The 25,165-nt window shown below is 54.1% G+C and overlaps 1 protein-coding gene across 1 annotated transcript in view; it reads left to right on the top strand.

The window, feature by feature from the left end:
* LOC142911269 (mutS protein homolog 4-like) overlaps positions 1-25,165 on the top strand; it is a 28,762-nt gene that overhangs the window by 3,211 nt on the left and 386 nt on the right. Inside the window, exons 3-21 of the mRNA XM_076060312.1 lie at positions 1,110-1,370; positions 2,191-2,387; positions 3,792-3,899; positions 4,524-4,639; positions 5,011-5,184; positions 6,580-6,749; positions 7,834-7,901; positions 8,625-8,699; positions 10,574-10,638; positions 14,691-14,868; positions 15,664-15,792; positions 17,880-17,983; positions 19,103-19,227; positions 19,782-19,982; positions 20,943-21,061; positions 21,414-21,542; positions 21,668-21,899; positions 23,780-23,868; positions 23,966-25,165. The exon at positions 23,966-25,165 is cut by the window's right edge and continues 386 nt beyond it. Of these exons, the coding sequence (XP_075916427.1) occupies positions 1,110-1,370; positions 2,191-2,387; positions 3,792-3,899; positions 4,524-4,639; positions 5,011-5,184; positions 6,580-6,749; positions 7,834-7,901; positions 8,625-8,699; positions 10,574-10,638; positions 14,691-14,868; positions 15,664-15,792; positions 17,880-17,983; positions 19,103-19,227; positions 19,782-19,982; positions 20,943-21,061; positions 21,414-21,542; positions 21,668-21,899; positions 23,780-23,868; positions 23,966-24,157 (2,732 nt within the window). The 3' untranslated portion in view covers positions 24,158-25,165. The remainder of the gene's footprint in view (positions 1-1,109; positions 1,371-2,190; positions 2,388-3,791; positions 3,900-4,523; positions 4,640-5,010; positions 5,185-6,579; positions 6,750-7,833; positions 7,902-8,624; positions 8,700-10,573; positions 10,639-14,690; positions 14,869-15,663; positions 15,793-17,879; positions 17,984-19,102; positions 19,228-19,781; positions 19,983-20,942; positions 21,062-21,413; positions 21,543-21,667; positions 21,900-23,779; positions 23,869-23,965) is intronic.

Genomic DNA, 25,165 nt, shown 5'->3' with positions numbered 1-25,165 from the left:
AGTCACCACCACGTAGAATGAGAATAAAATAATAAAATAAAACAATAAAATTATCACGACGTTTCGGCCGCAACGCAGGTGGCCTTCTTCAGGCCACCTGTCGTCCCAACAGGTCTGTCCCTTTAAACCTGAAGAAGGCCACTTGTGTTGTGGCCGAAACGTCGTGAGACTTTTATTGTTTTATTATTTTATTCTCATTCTACGTGGTGACTTTACCGCAAGAACCAAAGAAGATGAATCCTTGCAGTCATGAAAGCTTTAAATCGAAATCTCTAATCATTCTTGAAGTTAACATTTGTTGAATGTCACCCCGGGCTGAAAATCCTGGCTCCGTCCCTGAGGGGGATGACGCCTCTCCGCGGATTATTTTGATGTTGACGGATTACCGTACTTTGGCTCCTCTTGCTCCTTATCCTTTGGTTCTTTTGGTGAGGTCACGTGGACTGCTCCTACGTCAGCTCCTACGTTGGCGGTCCACCTGCTGTGTTCGTTTCACACCTGGTGACGGTTGCTTGTGTCGCGATCCAAACGTCGTGATCCATTAAAATGTTTTCGTTCCTACGTGAGTTTTTGCCGAAATAACTCAACAACATGAATTCCTGCGGTCACGGCAGGTTTAAGGAACAGATTGCATCTCGCTGCTCTCCGCTCCCTGCGGAGCATTAAGGCCCCGACAAGCCCACGGCTTTCCATTCCGGGCACCGTTCTGTGATGTTGCCTCGAGCGAATGTGTGGCCCTACGCAGCCTCTCCCCCCCCTCCCTTTAGAAAATCAGCTCGCTCCCTCCACTAGGGTCTTGTAAAGGGGAGCACAATTAATCCTGCCAAACAGGATTTCGCACAAGACCTCGCTGGGGTTGGTGGGCGGTGGGGGGGGGGAGACGAGAGGGAGGCGTCGTTCCTCGCCAGCTGTCGAAGTATGCAAGCTCTCTCGCTTCTGTTTTTGGTGAAGCCTCTCTCTTGAACGATGTCGGCCTTCTGGTGCCATCGCGCTCCCCCCGTGCCGCGTTGGAACAGGGCCGTGAGCGCGAGGAGCCCCGAAGAAAACGGACCGCTTTAATTAAGTCTCCGTCCGCCCCCCCCCCCCCCCCCCGTTTCTCTTGTTCCCAGAGTCGGGATTGGCCGACCGGAGCTGCAACGCCGACACCGCCACAACCACCAGCGGCGGCAGCAGGGCCCGCGGCGGCGGCAGGGCCCGCGGCGGTGGTGGCGGCTGCGGTGATGCTCCCACCGTGGTGATGCCAGGCTTCTCCTCCTGGGCCCCGCGGGCGCCCCTCCCCGCTTCCCGGTTCCGTGCGGCGCCAGGCGGCTCGCGGCGGCAACGCCAGCGGCATGCGCCCGGCAGCAGCAGCAGGGCCACCACGTCCACCGGTAGACTCGCACAGAGACCCGTAGACTCACACAGAAACCCATAGACTCACACAGAAACCCATAGACTCGCACAGAGACCCGTAGACTCACCACCCTTCATAGACTCACACAGAGACCCATAGACTCACCACCCTTCATAGACTCACACAGAGACCCGTAGACTCGCACAGAGACCCATAGACTCACACAGAGACCCATAGACTCACACAGAAACCCATAGACTCACACAGGACCCATAGACTCACACAGAGACCCATAGACTCACACAGAAACCCATAGACTCACACAGAGACCCATAGACTCGCACAGAGACTCGTAGACTCACACAGAAACCCATAGACTCACACAGAGACCCGTAGACTAACACTGAAACCCATAGACTCACACAGAGACCCATAGACTCGCCACCCTTCATAGACTCACACAGAGACCCGTAGACTCGCACAGAGACCCATAGACTCACACAGATACCCATTGACTCACACAGAGACCCGTAGACTCACACAGAGACCCGTAGACTCACACAGAGACCCGTAGACTCACACAGAGATCCGTAGACTCACATAGAGACCCGTAGACTCACACAGAGACCCGTAGACTCACACAGAGACCCATAGACTCACACAGAGACCCATAGACTGACACAAAAACCCATAGACTCAGACAGAGACCCATAGACTCACACAGAGACCCGTAGACTCACACAGAGACCCGTAGACTCACACAGAGACCCATAGACTCACACAGAGACCCGTAGACTCACCACCGTTCATCGACTCACGACAGGAGGCAGCACCCCGTCTCTCTTGTGGCCCCGCAGCGACCTCGTTCTCCACGACTGACGACGCCGACGCCGGCGACGAGGAGGAGGAGGAGGAGGTGGAGGCGAGGTCGGTGGTGGTGGCGTTGGCAGAGGGCCGAGGTATCGCTCGGGGCGAGGTCGGCCTGGCCAGCATCGACCTGCGCTGCCCTGAGCTGGTGCTGTGTCAGTTCCCCGACAGCCAGCCCTACGTCAAGGTCAGCCTCCGCCCCTCCTTCTCTCTCCGTGCACGAACACAAAGGGCCCCCCCCCTGTGCAGTGCGTGTTATGAACCGGGCCCTGAATTAAAAACTAAAACACGCACATTCTTCACCTGCGCGGTAAAGCGATTGTCATTTTTGTCACTTGCTGTACGGCCGGATAATGCGACACATCTCTAACCTAAGTTTTCTTTGTGGTTGTGGTTGTTTTGATTTGAAGCTTTCGTGACTGCAGCAGTAATTCATATTCTTAGCTCTTTCGGTAAAGTCACCACGTTGAAGGGAAACAATAAAATACTAAAATATATATAAAATTATAAAAATTCTCACGACGTTTCAACCATAACACTAACGGTCATCATCAGGTGTCAAAACCAACGGCAAGAAACATTTGAAAGAAGTGGCGGTTCACATTAATTTATTTATTTATAATCGGTGCATTTATTTATTTATAAAAATACGTTGGCGCCACGATTTGTCAGTTTATTTAGAATGACGAGTCCATCTATGTTCTGAAAAGAGGAGGGGGGAGACGAAAAATTAATGTATGCTGTCTGAAAGCCACCGTAAGCGTGAACAATCAATTAAGACCTGAAATAGTTTATCAAATCCTTACAATGATTGCTAAGCCAGAATACATCTTCTCGGTTTAAATTGTCTCTGTGCTTATTATTTTATTGTTTCCCTTCAACGTGACTTTACCGAAAGAGCTGAGAATATGAATCACTGCAGTCACGAAAGCTTTAAGTCAAAATTTGATGCTTTTCTTGGTCGTGTTTTTGTTGGTTTGTTGGTTTGTTGCGGTTGCACTCCGATTCAAGAGCCGGATGGCTCACAGGGCTATACCCAAAATAAACTGAAAACTGAAACTGAACCTTCAACACACTCGGCCGTTCGTAAAAGCTGAAGGGTGGTTTCGTACTCTGGTAAGAGAGCAGAATCACCGAACCGGAATTGATCGCTTGAAAGCGTTTAGCGCGGGGCCCTTGAAAGTGCGGGACCCAGTAGCCACGTAAGTAGCTACGTGCCAATGTGTGCGTGTCGTTATTCTGCAGGTATGCAGTATATTTATATACATTGACAGGTTAAGTTAGTATTAAACTATTAAACACTAGTTTTTTAATTTTACCTTACCTCATGCACCTAGCTTGGCACAGCAGTCAACCCACTGCACCTGGGTCTGTCCCGTGACCTCCTCCTGGTGCACCTAGCCTGGCACAGCAGTCAACCCATTTCACCTGGGTCTGTCCTGTGACCTCCTCCTGGTGCACCTAGCCTGGCACAGCAGTCAACGCACTGCACCTGGGTCTGTCCCGTGACCTCCTCCTGCTGCACCTCAGCCTGTTATTCTCGTTGCTGGCGCTGCTGCTGCTGCTGCTGTTGCTGCTGCTGCTTGTTCAGGCGATCACCAAGCTGCAGGTGCTACGCCCGCTGGAGGTGGTGATGCCCCAAACGGCCTGCAACCCAAACGCCAGCAAAATGTTCACCCTGCTGAGGGACTACTTCCCTGTGAGCATGCACGGAGGGCATCGCCACTACTCACCACGCGGAGACTCCTAGACTCATCACACAGAGAGCCATAGACTCACCACACAGAGACTCATAGACTCATCACGCAGAGACCCATAGACTCATCACACAGAGACTCATAGACTCATCACGCAGAGACCCATAGACTCATCACACAGAGACCCATAGACTCATCACACAGAGACCCACAGACTCATCACGCAGAGACCCATAGACTCATCACACAGAGACCCATAGACTCATCACACAGAGACCCACAGACTCATCACGCAGAGACTCCTAGACTCATCACACAGAGACCCATAGACTCATCACACAGAGACTCATAGACTCATCACACAGAGACTCCTAGACTCATCACACAGAGACCCACAGACTCATCACACAGAGACCCATAGACTCATCACACAGAGACCCATAGACTCATCACATACAGAGACCCATAGACTCACCACACAGAGACTCCTAGACTCATCACACAGAGACCCACAGACTCACCACACAGAGACCCATAGACTCATCGCACAGAGACCCACAGACTCACCAGAGACCCACAGACGCACCACAGTGGGTGCTGCCACCTCGTGGTGAGTGCGTGTGCAGGAGGCCCACGTGACCACGGTGCTGAGGAAATATTTCAACGAGGAGCGGGGCATGGACGCCGTGCGAAGGCTCTGCGTGCCCCACATGGCCACCGTACTCATGGACGTGCAGGGGAAGTGAGTGGGTGTGTGTAGGTGTGTGTGTGGATGTGTGTGTGGGTGGGTGAGTGGGTGGGTGAGTGGGTGAGTGAGTGTGTGGGTGAGTGTGTGGGTGAGCGGGTGAGGAGCTCACCGGTGAGCTCCTCCGGCAGGCAAGGCTGCGTTGGCTGGGCCATGTAGCCCACATGCCCAGCCACCGCATGCCCAAACAGCTTTTGTTCGGCCGCATCGAGGGGGCTAAACGGGCACGGTACGGGCTAGAGAAGAGATGGAGTGGTTAGGGTTAGGGTTACCCACTCACTCACCCACCCACCCATCCACTCACCCATCCATTCATCCACCCACTCACCCACCCCCCTCTCACCCTCCCCCCTGCCGACCACCCCCAGATACTACTGCCTGGCTTCGCTGGCGGCGCTGCTGCAGTATGTGGAGTTCATCCAGGGCGTGGTGCTCGCCCCGGCCTCCGTGCGCGTCTCCTTCTGCGGCAGTGAGCGCACCGCCATGATCGACGGCACAACGGCCGCCAACCTGGAGCTGCTGCGCAACTCCCACGACCCCCGGTAGACGATGCCTCCTCCTCCCTCGCTAGCGGGGATAGCCGCTCCCCCTTCTGTGTGTTGGTGTGTGTGTGTTGGTGTGTGTGTTGGTGTGTGTGGTGTGTGTGTTGGTGTGGTGTGTGTGTGTGGGTGTGTGGGTGTGTGTGGTGTGTGTGGTTGTGTGTGGAGCCAGGAGATTGAATATCTACCCTCGGGGCTCCTCCAGAAACAACGAAAAACCACTACGGGTGGCCACGTGGAATGTTCGAACGCTCACTGCGGAGGAGAGGCTGCCACTCCTCTGTCGGGAGCTGGACCGGTACCGCCTGGATCTATGTGGCATTCAGGAGGTCCGGTGGACTGGCTCTGGCTCCTGCCACCATGAGGGGTGGACAGTCCTCTACTCGGGACAGCAGACTGCCAAAAAACAGGGAGTGGTTCTTCTTTTGAACAAAAGAATGAAGGGGGCGTGGGAGCGTGGCGGTGAGGTGTGGGAAGCTGTAAGCCCCAGGCTACTTTGGGCTCGCCTTCCCATCAACCCGAGGCGAGGAATGGTGGTCGTGGTTACTTATGCCCCCACCGAAGATGAACATCCGTGGAGGGATGCAGGCAAAGCCGATGAGTCAGATGCCTTCTATGACCTCCTGTCACAGGTGCTGGCTAAAGTGGCCCCTCGGGATAGAGTGGCCCCTCGGATAGGTCATGTAACCCGCATGCCCAGCCACCGCATGCCGAAACAGCTTTTGTTCGGCCGGATTGAGGGGGCTAAGCGGGTGCGGCACGGGCTAGAGAAGAGATGGAGTGATGTGGTACAGGAGGACGTGGAGCTGAGTGGACTTGCCGATGACTGGTACCAGCGGTGTCAAGATCGGCCTCTGTGGAGGAGGCTCATGAAGGACGCTACTGGGCAGTTGGAGGCAGTCGCCCTCCAACAACAATGGAGGGCAGAGGAGCGACGCTCACAACAACGAGCGGAGCGCCGGGTGGCTAAAGCACAGCAGGTTGCCACAGTAGGGGGCACAGGTGGTGCATCAGCCAGTCATCTCAGTCAGTCGACCCGTGGCACCTGAGTCTGCCCCGTGACCTCCTGCCAGCGGGCGTTCGACACTTCACGTGGCCTCAGGGTGCACATAGCCTGGCACAAGCGTCGTGGTGATGTCACCGCCACTTAGTGGCGAATGGTGGTTGTTGTTGTTTTGTGGTTTGTGTTGGTGTGTGTGTGTTGGTGTGTGTGTTGGTGTGTGTTGGTGTGTGTGGGGGTGTGTGTGGGTGCAAGTGTGGTAGTGTGTGTGTGTTGGTGTGTGTGCATGTATGTGTGGGTGCGAGTGTGGTGTGAGTGTGTGTGGGTGTGTGTTGGTGTGTGTGTGACCCTCCTCCACCCGTGTGTGTGTGTGTGTGTGCGTGCGAGCGTGCACCCAGGAGCTCCCACTCGCTATTCGGAGTGCTCAACTACACGAGGACGCATGGAGGAGCGCGCCGGCTCAGAGCCAACATCCACGAGCCGCTGGTGGACGAAGAGACGCTCAGAGGCCGTCTCGACTGTGTGGATGAGCTGATGCAGGAAGACAACTTCTATAGAGTGCAGGCCGGTGGGTGGGTGGGTTGGTGGGTGGGTGGCTGAGTGGGTGGGTGGGTATGTGGGTGGGTGAGTGGGTGAGTGAGTGGGTGGGTGGGTGAGTGGGTGAGTGAGTGGTTGGGTGGGTGGGTGAGTGGGTATGTGGGTGATGGGGCAGTTGTGGAGAGAGTGGAGAGTTTCCCATACCTGGGCAATGTGCTCATGACCGGCTCCGGTTTAACAGCAGAGGTCTCACTCCGAATCAGTCGAGCGGCATTATCTTTTAATCTGTTGCGTAACGCTGTGTGGAAGTTACCTGGTCTGTCGCTCCGCACGAAGCTTCGGGTCTTCCCTCCCTTCTCTACGCTTGTGAAACGTGTACCCCCCTAATGGAACATCTTCGCCGGTTAGAAATATTTAGGCTGGCCTGCCTACGATCAATCCTGGGTTTAACCAGGCTGGATTGTGTAAGGAGCTCACAAATCCTCGAAAAATTTGGACAAAGTCCCATCGGTGAGCTCCTCCGGCAGGCAAGACTGCGTTGGCTGGGCCATGTAGCCCGCATGCCCAATCACCACATACCCAAATAGATTTTGTTCGGCCGGATTGAGGGGGCTAAACGGGCGCGGCACAGGCTAGAGAAGAGATGGAGTGATGTGGTACAGGAGGACGTGGAGCTGAGTGGACTTGCCGATGACTGGTACCAGCGGTGTCAAGATCGGCCTCTGTGGAGGAGGCTCGTGAAGGACGCTACTGGGCAGTTGGAGGCAGTCGCCCTCCAACAACAACGGAGGGCGGAGGAGCGACGCTCACAACGACGAGCGGAGCGCCGGCTGGCTAAAGCACAGCAAGTTGGCACAGTAGGGGGCACAGGTGGTGCATCAGCCAGTCATCTCAGTCATCTTAGTCAGTCGACCCGTGGCACCTGGGTCTGCCCCGTGACCACCTGCCGGTGGGCGTTCGACACTTCATGTGGCCTCAAGGTGCACATGGCCTGGCACAAGCGTCGTGGTGACGTCACCGCCACTTAGTGGCGAATGGCGGTTGTTGTTGTTGTGTATGTCTGTGTGTGTGTGTCTGTGTGTATATGTGTGATGTCTGTGTGTATGTGTGTGCAGCTATCAGTCAGTTTCTGGATGTAGACCACCTGCTCTCAATGCTGATTCAAATCCCTAAGACAGAGACGGTGAGATGATCACTTTAATCATCATCAGCATCACCTCGCTCAGCACCACACAGTACCCCTTCATCACGTTAAACAGGGGTGGGGAACGTCCGGTCTCTGGCCCTGCCAAGGCAACCGCAGGCAGGACTCGAAATTCAATAAATCTAGGTAGAGCAAACCTGGAAGAGCAGTTGCGAGTAGCAACAACATCGTCAATACCGGCTAACATCACCAAACGCTTCGCCAAAGAGAAGCAGTTCCAGCCCATCGCATTAGGGGCGAGTTAATTAAACGTTTGACCGGATATAACGGGCTAATTTTTAAGTTGATCAATTTTGTATGGCCCGCGAATGATGTTGTAAATATCCAAATGGCCCTTGGTAGAAAAAAGGTTCCCCACCCGTGATGTAGAGAGAGAGGCTATTTAGTGATCTATTTATTTGTCTATATTTATCTCTACATGTATCTATCTATATTCGGTAAAGTCACGTAGAAGGGAAATAATATAAATATAAAACAATACAATTTTCTTGCTGTGGTTTTCACACCTTGATGATGATTACTTGTGTTGCAGTCGAAACTTCGTGATAATTTTATTGTTTTATATTTTTATTATTTTATAGTTTCCCTTTCTACGTGGTGACTTTACCGAAAGAACCAAGAATATGAATCCCTGCGGTCACGAAAGCTTTAAATCAAAATGTATCTATCTATGTATCTGTCTATCCATCCACCCTGTTCCAGTTGAGAACTGCTGAGTCTAAGATCAACTACGCCATCCACCTCAAGCATATCCTGGAGTTGGTGTCTCCACTGCAGGTTACATCGCCTGCCCAAGATCACTGTCATCACTAATTATTGTTAATCACTACCATCACTAATTATCATTAATCACTGTCATCACTAATTATTGTTCATCGCTATGATCACTAATTATCATTAATCACTGTCATCACTAATTATTGTTAATCACTACCATCACTAATTATCATTAATCACTATCGTCACTAATTATTGTTAATCACTATCATCACTAATTATTATTGATCACTGTCATCACTAATTATTGTTAATCACTATCATCACTAATTATTGTTAATCACTATCATCACTACTTATTGTTAATCACTATCATCACTAATTATTGTTAATCACTGTCATCACTAATTATTATTGATCACTGTCATCACTAATTATTGTTAATCACTGTCATCACTAATTATTATTGATCACTATCATCACTAATTATTGTTAATCACTGTCATCACTAATTATTATTGATCACTATCATCACTAATTATTGTTAATCACCATCATCACTAATTATTGTTAATCACCATCATCACTAATTATTGTTAATCACTGTCATCACTAATTATTGTTAATCACTATCATCACTAATTATTGTTAATCACTATTATCACTAATTATCGTTAATCACTGTCATCACTAATTATTGTTAATCACTATCATCACTAATTATTGTTAATCACTGTCATCACTAATTATTATTGATCACTATCACCACTAATTATTGTTAATCACCATCATCACTAATCATCGTTAATCACTATCATCACTAATTATTATTAATCACTATCATCACTAATTATTGTTAATCACTATCATCACTAATTATTGTTAATCACTGTCATCACTAATTATTGTTAATCACTGTCATCACTAATTATTATTGATCACTATCACCACTAATTATTGTTCATCACTGTCATCACTAATTATTATTGATCACTATCACCACTAATTATTGTTAATCACTGTCATCACTAATTATTATTGATCACTATCATCACTAATTATTGTTAATCACTGTCATCACTAATTATTATTGATCACTATCATCACTAATTATTATTGATCACTATCATTATCATTAAGCTGCCACTGGGGGTGCCCCTAGGCCACAGCAGACTCACACACAGAGACAGCTGCCACTGGGGGTACCCCTAGGCTACAGCAGACTCACACACAGAGACAGCTGCCACTGGGGGTGCCCCTAGGCCACAGCAGACTCACCCACAGAGACAGCTGCCACTGGGGGTGCCCCTAGGCAACAGCAGACTCACACACAGAGACAGCTGCCACTGGGGGTGCCCCTAGGCAACAGCAGACTCACACACAGAGACAGCTGCCCCTGGGGGTGCCCCTAGACCACAGCAGACTCACACACAGAGACAGCTGCCACTGGGGGTGCCCCTAGGCAACAGCAGACTCACACACAGAGACAGCTGCCACTGGGGGTGCCCCTAGGCTACAGCAGACTCACCCACAGAGACAGCTGCCACTGGGGGTGCCCCTAGGCAACAGCAGACTCACACACAGAGACAGCTGCCCCTGGGGGTGCCCCTAGACCACAGCAGACTCACACACAGAGACAGCTGCCACTGGGGGTGCCCCTAGGCAACAGCAGACTCACACACAGAGACAGCTGCCACTGGGGGTGCCCCTAGGCAACAGCAGACTCACACACAGAGACAGCTGCCACTGGGGGTGCCTCCACAACACCCACAGGTAGGGTGAGTGGCAGGTGAGGTGAGTGGTGAGGTGAGGGGTTGGTGAGGGGTGGGTGAGTGTTGAGTGAAGGGTGAGGTGAGTTGAGTGGTGAGGTGGTGAGTGGTGAGTGACAGGTGCAGGTGTCACCCTCACCTATCTCTCCCCTGCTGTGTTCCCAGCGAGCGCTCAGCCCCTGCAAGACTCCACTGCTGACAGCCTACCAGAGCTCCCTGTTGGACTGCAGGTGACGAGGAGACCAGGCTGGTGGTGGTGGTGGAGGTGGTGACTGTGGTGACGGTGGTGGGGGTGATGGTGGTGGAGGAGGTGGTGGTGGTGGGGGTGGTGGTGGGGGTGGTGGTGGTGGGGGTGATGGTGGTGGAGGAGGTGGTGGTGGTGGTGGTGTGGGTGGGGGTGGTGGAGGAGGTGGTGGTGATGGTGGGGGTGGTGACGGTGGTGGTGGTGGTGGTGGGGGTGGAGGTGTGGGTGGTGGTGGGGGTGATGGTGGTGACGGTGGTAGTGGTGGTGGTGGTGGTGGTAGTGGGGGTGGTGGTGTGGGTGGTGGTGGTGATGGTGGTGATGGTGGTGACGGTGGTGAGGGTGATGGTGGTGATGGTGAGGGTTGTGACGGTGGCAAAAACAACCCCCTACCTCCTCGTTGGTACCGGATGGCAACGCTGTGGTGGGCAGTGCCATGGGGGGAGGGCCTATTTAGATTTTTGGCTTTTCCCTTAATGACGTTTGTAGCCACCACAGCAGCCAATTGGGGGCTCTGCATGGGTGCGAGGGGCTGGTAACCCATCTACGTTAAATTAATTATCACCAAACCATGAATGAAAAATGTAATTAATAAGCTTGTGCCGGAGGCCCCGGGGGGATAGGCATTTATGACGTCTCCTGGCCAAACCCCATTTGGCGGAGCCAGGAGACTGAATCCTTCCCCTCGGGGCTCCTCCTTTAACAACGAAAAGCCACTACGGATGGCCTCGTAGAATGTTCGAATGCTCACTGCGGAGGAGAGGTTGCCACTTCTCTGTCGGGAGCTGGACCGGTACCGCCTGGATCTCTGTGGTAATCAGGAGGTCCGGTGGACCGGCTCTGGCTCCTGCCACCGTGAGGGGTGGACAGTCTTCTACTCAGGGGAGGAGACTACCAAACAACAGGGAGTGGCTCTTCTTCTAAACAAAAGAATGAAGGGGGCGTGGGAGCGTGGTGGTGAGGTGTGGGAAGCTGTAAGCCCCAGGCTACTTTTTGGGCTCGCCTTCCCATCAACCAGAGGTGAGGAGTGGTGGTCATGGTTAGTTATGCCCCCACCGAAGATGAACATCCGTGGAAGGATGCAGGCATAAGTCAGATGCCTCCTATAACCTCCTGTCACAGGTGCTAGCTAAAGTGGACCCTCGGGATAGAGTCATCTTGTTGGGTGACTTCAATGCCCGAGTTGGTCATGATGCTGACACCTGGTCTGGAGTGATTGGAAGGCATGAGCCAGATCAGCTCAATAACAACGGCAGGAGGTTGCTAGATTTGTGTGCAGCCCATGGGCTTATAATTACCAACACGCTGTTCCGGCATCGGCGCATCCACACAACATCATGGATGCATGCCGGGTCTAAGCAAGGCCATCTACTGGATGTCATAGTGACGGAACAGCGAATGCGGGCCCATGTCCTTGACACCAGGACCTACCGTGGTACTGATCTGCCCACTGACCATCGACTAGTCATCTGTAAGATGCGCCTGCCATTCTTCCACTCCGGTGGTGGGTGTACACCCAGGACCCCATTTAAACCCATAGTGGCCTGGTCTCAGTGTGGCTGGGGTTGGCATCGTCCCCCACTCCTCCTAATGTCGAGGGACAATGGGCGAGATTTAGGACTGTGGCTCATGCAGCTGCAATGGCTGCTTTGGGTACACGGTCCAGACCTCCCCAGAGACCTTGGCTGACAGTGGAGGTGCTCAGGCTGGCTGAGAAAAAGCGACAGGCCCACTCTCATAGCCTACAGCATCCCGCGTCGGAGAATGAGGAGGCTTACCGTAACCTTTGCTCGGAGGTATGGAGAGCCGTGAGGTGCTGCAAGGATGGGTGGTGGTCGCGGGTTGCTGAGGAGATGGAGTCTGCCTCAATGGCCCGCGATCACAAATCGCTCTTTAACTCCATAAAAAAATATAACCTGCAGCGCCACACCTATTACCATCATTAGGGGAAAGAACAGTGACCAAATCTCCGACCCCGAGGAACAGGTTTGCATATTTGCTGAGCATTTCTGTGAGGTCCTGGGGGAGGAAAAATCCCTCAACCTGGAAAACATCGTGGGCCAAAGTGGGGATGACACTACTGAGGCTGCGGTGCCTCAAATATTGGAAGAAGTCACCCCCTGTGAGTGGCTGGCTGAGGTGCCATCTGTTGAGGAAGTACTGAAGGCAATCCAGAGTCTGAGACCAGGAAAGGCACCGGGTAGAGACGATCTCCCATGCAAAATGCTGAGGAAGGGTGGCGTTTGTGCACAAACTGTCCTACATGACATCATAACAAGTCTGGACCACTGGATGGGTTCCGCAGGATTGGAAGAATGCCCTGGTGGTCCCCCTCTTTAAGAAGGGGGACCGCACAGACTGTAACAACTACAGGGGTATCTCACTCCTCAGTGTGCCGGGAAAGGTCCTGGCAAGGATTATTCAACATCGCCGTGCAAGGCACGCTTAGAAGAGGCATGCGGAACCCCAATGCGGTTTCAGGAAAAGGCGTTCCTGCACATGTCATATTTTCTGTCCGTCTGCTACAGTATAGGTATAGGGAATTCCAACAAGACCTACATCTCTGCTTTATTGACCTGACCAAGGCCTATGACACCATCAGTAGGCCTGAGCTCTGGGTTGTTCTTCGTGCTTTCGAAGTCCCTGACCCTCTGCTCATGATCATTAAGGACCTTCATGATAGTGAGCGGGCCCAGGCAAATCTACGTGGCCGGGAGTCGGAGCCATTCCCTGTACACCTTGGGGTGCGGCAGGGATGTCCTCTGGCTCCCACATTATTAAACATCTATTTTGACCACGTAGTTCGTGAAGTCTTCAGTAGCTGTACCGGAGGAATTCCCATCTGGTACAGATAGAATGGGAGGCTGATCGATGCCCGGGTGCGGTCAAGGGATGGCTCCCGATTGTTCAACCATGTAATGTATGCCGATGATCTGGGAATTGCTGCTCACTCAAAGGAGGAGTTGGAGGCACTGCTGCTGAACCTGGAGCTTGCCACTAAGAGGTGGAGCCTTACCCACTGAAACTAAGCACTTGCCTGGGTATTTTGTGCCATCGGACACTCCACCCCCACAACTTCCAATTGGTGATGGGATAGTTGTGGGGAGAGTGGAGAGTTTCCCATACCTGGGCAGTGTGCTCATGACCGGCTCCGGTTTAACAGCACTCGGAATCGGTCAAGCGGCATTATCTTTTCATCGGTTGCGTAATGCTGTGTGGAAGCTACCTGGTCTGTCGCTCCGCACTAAGCTTCAGGTCTTCTCGGCCACAGTCATTCCCTCCCTTCTCTATGCCTGTGAAACGTGGACCCCCCTAAGGGAACATCTTTGCTGGTTAGAAACATTTAGGCTGGCCTGTCTACGATCCATCCTGGGTTTAACCTGGCTGGATTGTGTGAGGAGCTCACAAATCCTTGAAAGATCTGGGCAAGGTCCCATCGGTGAGCTCCTCCGGCAGGCAACACTGCGTTGGCTGGGCCATGTAGCCCGCATGCCCAGCCATCACATGCCGAAACAGCTTTTGTTCAGCCGGATCGAGGGGGCTAGAGAAGATGGAGTGACGTGGTACAGGAGGACGTGGAGCTGAGTGGACTTGCCGATGACTGGTACCAGCGGTGTCGAGATCGGACTCAGTGGAGGAGGCTCGTGAAGGATGCTACTGGGCAGTTGGAGGTAGTCGCCCTCCAACAACAACGGAGGGCGGAGGAGCGACGCTCACAACAACGAGCGGAGCGCCGGGTGGCTAAAGCACAGCGGGTTGGCACAGTAGGGGGCACAGGTGGTGCATCAGCCACTCATCTCAGTCAGTCCCCCCCTGGCACCTGGGTCTGCCCCGTGACCTTCGTGCCAGCGTGCGTTCAACACTTCACGTGGCCTTGAAGTGCACATGGCCTGGCACAAGCGTCGTGGTGACGTCATCGCCACTTAGTGGCGAACGGCGGTTGTCGTCGTCGTTGTTGTTGTCGGCGACGGTGGCGGCGTCGATGGCGGCGGCGACACCACAACCCCCACCGCGTCTCCTCCCCCGCTGTCCCCGTGCCAGGTTCCCTGCGATCCTGGGCAAGCTGCGCACGGTGCTGACCGACGATTTGCCCTTCCGCAAGGGCAACCTCCTCTCGGCCAGGACACGGCGCTGCCACGTCGTGCGCCCCGGCCTCAACGGCTTCCTGGACCTCGCTCGGCGCATCCTCTCCGAGGCTGTCGGAGGCATCGAAGGCACGGCACGGCTCACCCACCCGTAGCCCTCCCCGGCCGTCTTTGTATCTCTCTCTTCCTCTCTCTCTCTACCGCCTGCTGCTGTACGTTTGGAGTTTGCGTGTCTCTCTCATCATCGTCATCATCACGGTGGCTGCGAGATGTCAAGTACCTCGCCTGGTACGCAGGAGGTCGTGGGTTCCACCATCATCTCCCCCCCCCCTCTCCTCCTTTCTCCCCCACTCTTCCCCCTCTCTCCCCTGCCCATTCTCTCTCTCAGAGATCATCAAACAGCTCTCCGTGATTCACAACCTGCCCATTCTCTCTCCCAGAGACCATCACACAGCTCTCCGAGATTCAGAACCTGCCCATTCTCTCTCTCCCAGAGATCATCAAACAGCTCTCCGTGATTCACAACCTGCCCATTCTCCCTCTCCCAGAGATCATCAAACAGCTCTCCGAGATTCACAACCTGCCCATTCTCTCTCTCCCAGAGATCATCAAACAGCTCTCCGAGATTCACAACCTGCCCATTCTCTCTCTCTCAGAGATCATCAAACAGCTCTCCGTGATTCACAACCTGCCCATTCTCTCCCTCCCAGAGACCATTACACAGCTCTCTGAGATTCAGAACCTGCCCATTCTCTCCCAGAGATCATCAAACAGCTCTCCGTGATTCACAACCTGCCCATTCTCTCTCTCCCAGAGATCATCAAACAGCTCTCCGAGATTCACAACCTGCCCATTCTCTCTCTCCCAGAGATCATCAAACAGCTCTCCGTGATTCACAACCTGCCCATTTTCTCTCTCTCCCAGAGATCATCAAACAGCTCTCCGAGATTCACAACCTGCCCATGTCCATGAGCTACAGCGCCCTGCGTGGCTTTTACATCCAGACGTCCGCTCACTCCCTGCAGCCCGAACAGCGTCTGCCAGAGGTCTTCATCAAGGTCAACGCACAGAGACTCACAGACTCATCACACAGAGACTCACAGACTCACCACACAGACTCATAGACTCATCGCACAGAGACCCATAGACTCATCGCACAGAGACCCACAGACTCACCACACAGAGACTCATAGACTCATCACATAGAGACTCATAGACTCATCGCACAGAGACCCATAGACTCATCGCACAGAGACCCACAGACTCACCACACAGAGACCCATAGACTCACCACACAGACTCATAGACTCATCGCACAGAGACTCACAGACTTATCACACAGAGACTCACAGACTCACCACACAGACTCATAGACTCATCGCACAGAGACCCATAGACTCATCGCACAGAGACCCACAGACTCACCACACAGAGACTCATAGACTCATCACATAGAGACTCATAGACTCATCGCACAGAGACCCATAGACTCATCGCACAGAGACCCACAGACTCACCACACAGAGACCCATAGACTCACCACACAGACTCATAGACTCATCGCACAGAGACTCACAGACTCATCACACAGAGACTCACAGACTCACCACACAGAGACCCACAGACTCATCACACAGAGACTCATAGACTCACACAGAGACCCATAGACTCATCACATAGAGACCCATAGACTCATCACACAGAGACCCATAGACTCATCACATAGAGACCCGCAGACTCACCACACAGAGACCCATAGACTCACCACACAGAGACCCATAGACTCACCACGCAGAGACGCATAGACTCATCACACAGAGACTCAGACTCACCACTCACAGACTCACCACTCATAGACTCACCACTCACAGACTCACCACTCATAGACCCAGAGTCTATGTGTGAGTTTATGTGTCTAGGTGTGAGCCTATGTGTGAGTCTGTGTCTATCTGTGAGTCTATGTGTCTTTGTGTGAGTCTATGTGTCTATGTGTGAACTATGTGTGAGTCTATGTGTCTACGTGTGAGTCTGTGTCTATGTGTGATTCTATGTGTCTATGTGTGAGTCTATGTGTCTATGTGTGTGTCTACGTGTGAGTCTATGAGTCTATGTGTGAGTCTATGTGTCTATGTGTGAGTCTATGTGTGAGTCTATGTGTCTATGCGTGAGTCTATGTGTCTATGTGTGAGTCTCACCCCTCACCCCACCACTCACCACACCCCTCACTCACCACCCCTCACTCACCACTCAGCGCACCACTCACCACACCCCTCACTCACCCCTCACCACCCCTCACTCACCACTCACCACCCTCACTCACCACTCACCACCCCTCACTCACCACTCACCACCCCTCACTCACCACCACTCACCACCCCTCACTCACCACTCACCACCCCTCACTCACCACCCCTCACTCACCACTCACCACCACTCACTCACCACCACTCACTCACCACTCACCACCCCTCACTCACCACTCACCACCACTCACTCACCACCACTCACTCACCACTCACCACCCCTCACTCACCCCTCACTCACCACTCACCACCCCTCACTCACCACTCACCACCACTCACCCCATCACTCACCACTCTCACTCACCACTCACCACCCTCACTCACCACTCACCACCCTCACTCACCACTCCCCACCACTCACTCACCACTCACCATCCTCACTCACCACTCACCACCACTCACTCACCACTCACCACTCTCACTCACCACTCACCACCCTCACTCACCACTCACTCACCCCTCACTCACCCCTCACTCACCACTCACCACCCCTCACTCACCACTCACCACACCCCTCACTCACCACTCACCACCCTCACTCACCACTCACCACCCCTCACTCACCACTCACCACCACTCACTCACCACTCACCACCCCTCACTCACCACTCACTCACCCCTCACTCACCCCTCACTCACCACTCACTCACCACCCCTCACTCACCACTCACCACCCCTCACTCACCACTCACCACCCCTCACTCACCACCCCTCACTCACCACTCACCACACCCCTCACTCACCACTCACCACCCCTCACCACCCCTCACTCACCACTCACCACACCCCTCACTCACCACTCACCACCCCTCACTCACCACTCACCACCCCTCACTCACCAGGTGAGCAAACGTGGGAACCTTCTCAGCTACACCACCATGGACCTCATGAGGCTGAACTGCCGCAGCCAGGAGGCCGTGGAGGAGATTTACCTCATGTCCAACGTGTGAGAGAACACCCCTACCCCAGGCAGAGTGTGGTGGACTAGTCTCCATCTGTTCCTCCACTCACTGCCCCGTCTACCTGTGGGGGTTGCAGAGGAACCCCCTGGCTATGCCCTGCACTACTATACACTACACTATACACTACACTATACACTACACTATACACTACACTATACACTACTATACACTACACTATACACTACACTATACACTACACTATACACCACAATATACACTACACTATACACTACACTATACACTACACTATACACTACAATATACACTACACTATACACTACACTATACACTACACTATACACTACTATACACTACAATATACACTATACTATACCCTACACTATACACTACTATACACTACACTATACCCTACACTATACATTACTATACACTACACTATACACTACACTACTATACACTACACTATACACTACACTATACACTACACTATACACTACTATACACTACACTATACACTACACTATACACTACACTATACACTACTATACACTACACTATACACTACACTATGCACTACTATACACTACACTATACACTACTATACACTACACTATACACTACTATACACTACACTATACACTACACTATACTACTATACACTACACTATACACTACTGTACACTGTACATTACACTATGCACTACACTATACACTACTATACACTACACTATACACTACTATACACTACATTATACACTACACTATACACTACTACACTATACACTACATTATACACTACTATACACTACACTATACACTACACTATGCACTACTGTACACTATACACTACACAATGCACTACACTATACACTACACTATACACTACTGTACACTATATACTATACACTACACTATACACTACTGTACACTATACACTACACTATGCACTACACTATACACTACTGTACACTACACTATACATTACTATACACTACTACACTACACTATGCACTACACTATACACTACACTATACTCTACTGTACACTACACTATGCACTACACTATACACTACTGTACACTACTCTTTACACAACACCCTTTGGGGAGGGGAGGGTGACCCCCGCTCTGTCTCCGTGCCCAGGGTGTTGTCCAAGCTGTTTGCGGAGATCCGGGAGGACATTGTGTGTCTCTACAAGCTTGCTGACGCAGTGTCCATGGTGGACATGCTGCTGGCATTCGCTCACCGCACCACGCTCACCAAGTCCGGTACGCGGTGGGTGGGTGGGTGAGTGGGTGGGTGAGTGAGTGGGTGGGTGGGTGGGTGAGTGGGTGGCTGAGTGGGTGGGTGAGTGAGTGAGGGAGTGAGTGGGTGAGTGAGTGGGTGAGTGAGTCGGTGGGTGGGTGGATGAGTGAGTGGGTGAGTGAGTGGGTGAGTGAGTGGGTGGGTGAGTGAGTGAGGGAGTGAGTGGGTGAGTGGGTGAGTGAGTCGGTGGGTGGGTGAGTGAGTGGGTGAGTGAGTGGGTGAGTGGGTGGGTGATTGAGTGCGTGAGTGGGTGAGTGAGGGAGTGAGTGAGTGAGTGGGTGAGTGGGTGGGTGGGTGAGTGAGTGGCCTTCACCCCCCGTGACCTCCCCCCGTGATCGTCACCCCCGTGACCTCCCCCCGTGACCTCCGCCGCCGTGACCTTCACCCCCCGTGACCTCCGCTCCCGTGACCTCCCTCCTGTGACCTCCCCCCCCCGTGACCTCCTCCCCCCCCGTGACCTCCCCCTCCGTGACCTCCCCCCCGTGACCTCCCCCCCGCTGTCTGTGGTGAGCTGCAGTCCGTCCGGAATTCTCTGACACGCTGGCCCTCAAGGGGGCTCGCCACCCCATCCTGGAGCGGGTGCTGGGCTGGCCGCTGGTGCCTAACGACGTCTTCCTGTCGGACGCCTCAAACTTCCTCGTTGTCACGGGGCCCAACAACAGCGGCAAGTCCACGCTGCTGAGACAGGTGGCACTCTGCCAGGTGATGGCACAGATCGGTGAGTGGGTGGGGGGGGGTGAGTTGGTGAGTGAGTGGGTGGGTGAGTGAGTGAGTGAGTTGGTGAGTGGGTGAGTGAGTTGGTGAGTGAGCGAGTGGGTGAGTGAGTGAGTTGGTGAGTGGGTGGGTGAGTTGGTGAGTGAGTGAGTGGGTGGGTGAGTGAGTGAGTTGGTGAGTGGGTGGGTGAGTTGGTGAGTGAGTGAGTCGGTGGGTGAGTGAGTTGGTGAATGGGTGGGTGAGTTGGTGAGTGAGTTGGTTGGTGAGTGGGTGGGTGAGTTGGTGAATGAGTGAGTTGGTGAGTGAGTGAGTGGGTGAGTGGGTGAGTGATTGGGTGAGTGAGTCAGTGAGTTGGTGAGTGAGTGGGTGAGTGATTGAGTGGGTGAGTCAGTGAGTGAGTGAGTGAGTGGGTGGGTGAGTGACTGTTTGAGTGAGTGGGTGAGTGAGTGATTGAGTGGGTGGGTGGGTGAGTGAGTGGGTGAGTGATTGAGTGGGTGGGTGAGTGAGTGGGTGAGTGATTGAGTGGGTGAGTAAGTGGGTGAGTGATTGAGTGGGTGAGTGAGTGGGTGAGTGAGTGAGTGGGTGAGTGAGTGAGTGAGTAGGTGAGTGAGTGAGTAGGTGAGTGTTTGAGTGAGTGAGTAGGTGAGTGAGTGAGTAGGTGAGTGAGTGAGTAGGTGAGTGAGTGAGTGGGTGATTGAGTGAGTAGGTGAGTGAGTGGGTGAGTAAGTGAGTGAGTGGGTGATTGAGTAGGTGAGTAAGTGAGTAGGTGAGTGTTTGAGTGAGTGAGTAGGTGAGTAAGTAAGTGAGTGAGTGTTTGGGTGAGTGAGTGAGTAGGTGAGTAAGTAAATGAGTGAGTGTTTGAGTGAGTGAGTAGGTGAGTAAGTAAGTGAGTGAGTGTTTGAGTGAGTGAGTGAGTAGGTGAGTAAGTAAGTGAGTGAGTGTTTGGGTGCTACCACTGCTTCAGGTTGTTTCGTACCAGCCGACTTTGCCTGCGTGAGGATCGCTGATCAGATCTTCACTCGCATCGGTGTGGACGACGACATCCAGCCACTCTCCTCCACCTTCACCATCGAGATGAGAGAGGTGGGTGGGGAGTGAGAGGGTGGGTGAGTGGGTGGGTGGGTGAGTGGATTGGTGAGTGGGTTGGTGGGTGAGTGTGTGAGTGGGTGGGTGAGTGTGTGAGTGGGTTGGTGAGTGGGTGGGTGAGTGGTTGGGTAGGTGGGTGAGTGGGTTGGTGAGTGGGTGTGTGAGTGGGTGGGTGAGTGGATGTGTGAGTGGGTGGGTGAGTGGGTGGGTGAGTGGTTGGGTAGGTGGGTGATTGGGTTGGTGATTGGGTGTGTGAGTGGGTGGGTGAGTGAGTGAGTGAGTTGGTGAGTGGGTGGGTGTGTAGGTGGGTGAGTGGGTGGGTGACCCCCGGTGACCCCCATGACCCCAGGTGAACTACATAGTTCGCACAGCCACCGACCGCTCTCTGGTGATCATCGACGAGCTCGGGAGGGGCACCGGGGTCCACGAGGCCCTGGGGATCTGTCACTCGGTCTGTGAGTGTCTCCTGCAGCGCAAGGTGGTGACCACTCACACTCACCACAAACACTCACCACTCACACTCACCACACTCACCACTCACACTCACCACTCACCACCCTCACCACCCTCACCACCCCTGTGTGTCTCCCCCCCCTCCCCCAGACGTTCACCATCTTCGCCACCCACCACCTGGAGCTGAGCCACCTCTCCACCCTCTACCCCAACGTCTCCAACAGCCACTTCCTGGTGGAGTCGCGCAATCAGCAGCAGCAGCAGCTGCCCTGGGCCGGCCGTCGTGACGGTAAAGCCGCTGGTGCCGACGACTCGCGGACGGTGCCACGTGTGACGTGCACGTACAAGCTGGTGCAGGGGCACACGCCGGACACGCACTACGGTACTACGCGTGTGTGTGTGTACGTGTGTGTGTGTGTACGTGTGTGTGTACGTGTGTGTGTGTGTGTGTGGTCCGGCAAAACAACCCCCTACCTCCTCGCGGTGCCGGATGGGCAACTCTGTCGTGGACAGTGCTTTGGGGCGAGATCCAATTTTGATTGGCTCCTCCCCTCATGGCAAATGCATCCACCACAGGGGCTAAACGGGGGCTCTGGACAGGTGCGAGGGGCTGGTAACCCTTCCACCTTCAATTAATTACCACGAAACCACGAGTTAAACTGAAATATGTAACTAATAAGCTTGTGCCGGAGGCCCCGGGGGGACAGGCGTCTATGACGTCTCCTGACCAAACCCCATTTGGCGGAGCCAGAAGACTGAATATCTACCCTCGGGGCTCCTCCAGAAACAACGAAAAACCACTACGGGTGGCCACGTGGAATGTTCGAACGCTCACTGCGGAGGAGAGGCTGCCACTCCTCTGTCGGGAGCTGGACCGGTACCGCCTGGATCTCTGGTATTCAGGAGGTCCGGTGGACCGGCTCTGGCTCCTACCACCATGAGGGGTGAACAGTCCTCTTCTCACGGCAGGAGACTGCCAAACAACAGGGAGTGGCTCTTCTTCTAAACAAAAGAATGAAGGGGGCGTGGGAGCGTGGCGGTGAGGTGTGGGAAGCTGTAAGCTCCAGGCTACTTTGGGCTCGCCTTCCCAACAACCGGAGGTGAGGAGTGGTGGTCGTGGTTACTTATGCCCCCACCGAAGACGAACATCCGTGGAGGGATCCAGGCAAGGCCGATGAGTCAGATGCCTTCTATGACCTCCTGTCACAGGTGCGAGCTAAAGTGGCCCCTCGGGATAGTCATCTTGTTGGGTGAATGCCCGAGTTGGTCATGATGCACCTGGTCTGGAGTGATTGGAAGGCATGGGCCAGACCAGCTCAATAACAACGGCAGGAGGCTGCTACATTTTTGTGCAGCCCATGGGCTTGTAAATACCAACACGCTGTTCCGGCATCGCCGCATCCACACAACATCATGGATGCATGCCGGGTCCAAGCAAGAACATCTGCTGGACTACATAGTGACGGACCAGCGGATGCGAGCCCATGTCCTTGACACCAGGACCTACCGTGGAGCTGATCTGCCCACTGACCATCGACTTGTAATCTGTAAGATGCACCTGCAATTCTTTCACTCCGGTGGTGGGTGTACATCCAGGACCCCATTCAAACCCTTAGTGGCATGCTCTGCCGGCTGGGATTGGCATCGTCCCCCACTCCTCCTGATGTCGAGGGTAAATGGGCGAGGTTTAGGACTGTGACTCATGCAGCTGAAATGGCTGCTTTGGGTACGCGGTCCAGACCTCCCCAGAGACCCTGGCTGACAAGAGGAGGTGTTCAGGATGGCGACAGGCCCACTGTCATCGGCTACAGAATCCCACGTCGGAGAATGAGGAGGCTTACCGCAGCCCTCGCTCGGAGGTTCGGAGAGCCGCGAGGCGCCGCAAGGATGGGTGGCGGTCGCGGGTTGCCGAGGAGATGGAGTCTGCATCAGTGGCCCGCGATCACAAATCTCTATTTAACTCCCATCAAGAAAGTAACCTGCGGCGCCACAACCGATTACCATCATTGGGGGAAAGAACGGTGACCCGATCTCCGATCCCCAGGGAACAGGTTTTCAGATTTGCCGAGCATTTCCACGAGGTCCCGGTAGTGGGAGGGGGGAAACCCCTCGGCCCGGAAAAACGCATCGCGGCACAGAGCGGGGATGGCCCTGCCGAGGCCGCCGGCGCCTCAAACATCGTGAAGAAGAAGCCGTCGCCTTCCCCCCCCCCTCCTCCTCCCTCTCCTCCTCCCCCTCCCCCCCCGCGTGCCCCGCGTCCAGGTCTGGAAATGGCCACGCTGTCATCGCTGCCGCCCTCCCTGCTGCGCGACGCCACGGGGCTGCTGGCGCGGATCGGCGGCAAGAGCTGGGTAACGACGCTGACCCCCGCTGACACCCCCGCCGCGACCCCCTCGAGACCCGCCCGTGACCCCCCGCCGCCCGTGACCCCTCCGCGACCCCCCCCAGATGGAGCGTCAGGCCGACTCCGCGCCCGTGCTGCACCGAGCGGCCGTCCACCGCCTCGCGACGAGGCTGGGCCAGGCGGCGCGACACTCGCGGCTGGACGGAGCCGGCCTGGCCTCGTACCTGGGGTCGCTGAGACAGCGGTACCTCGACGAGCTGGAGCACATCGCTGACGCCACCGCTAACACCCACTGAACAACACCACCACGAACACCACCACCGCTAACACCCACTGAACGACACCACCACCACCACCACCGCTAACACACACTGAACAACACCACCAACACCACCACCACCGCTAACACCCACTGAACGACACCACCACCAACACCACCACCGCTAACACCCACTGAACGACACCACCACCAACACCACCACCGCTAACACCCACTGAACGACACCACCACCGCTAACACCCACTGAACGACACCAACACCACCACCGCTAACACCCACTGAACGACAACACCACCAACACCACCACCACCGCTAACACCCACTGAACGACACCACCACCAACACCACCACCGCTAACACCCACTGAACGACACCACCACCAACACCACCACCGCTAACACCCACTGAACGACACCACTACCAACACCACCGCTAACACCCACTGAACGACACCACCACCAACACCACCACTAACACCCACTGAACGACACCACCACCAACACCAACACCGCTAACACCCACTGAACGACACCAACACCGCTAACACCCACTAAACGACACCAGCACCAACACCACCACCGCTAACACCCACTGAACAACACCACCACCAACACCAACACCGCTAACACCCACTGAACGACACCACCACCGCTAACACCCACTGAACGACACCACCACCAACACCACCACCGCTACCACCCACTGAACGACACCACCACCACCACCGCTAACACCCACCCACTGAACGACACCACCACCAACACCACCACCACCAACTGAACACCACCACCAACACCACTAACACACACTGAACGACACCACCACCACCACCACCACCGCTAACACCCACTGAACACCACCGCCATGATGCACCAGCAACACCACCACCAATGCCACCACCACCAGCAACACCACCACCAATGCCACCACCACCACCAACAACACCACCAACAACGCCACCACCACCAAGAATGCTACCACCACTGCCACCAGCTAAACACCACCACCACCACGATCCACCACA

The sequence above is a fragment of the Petromyzon marinus genome, unplaced genomic scaffold (genome assembly GCF_048934315.1).
Source record: "Petromyzon marinus isolate PM22_M1 ecotype Great Lakes invasive population unplaced genomic scaffold, UKy_Petmar_22M1.pri1.0 PM_G_Scaffold_176, whole genome shotgun sequence".
Lineage (NCBI taxonomy): Eukaryota > Metazoa > Chordata > Hyperoartia > Petromyzontiformes > Petromyzontidae > Petromyzon > Petromyzon marinus.
The sequence above is the reverse complement of the archived record's forward strand: the minus strand, read 5'-3'. Positions and strand labels throughout refer to the sequence as shown.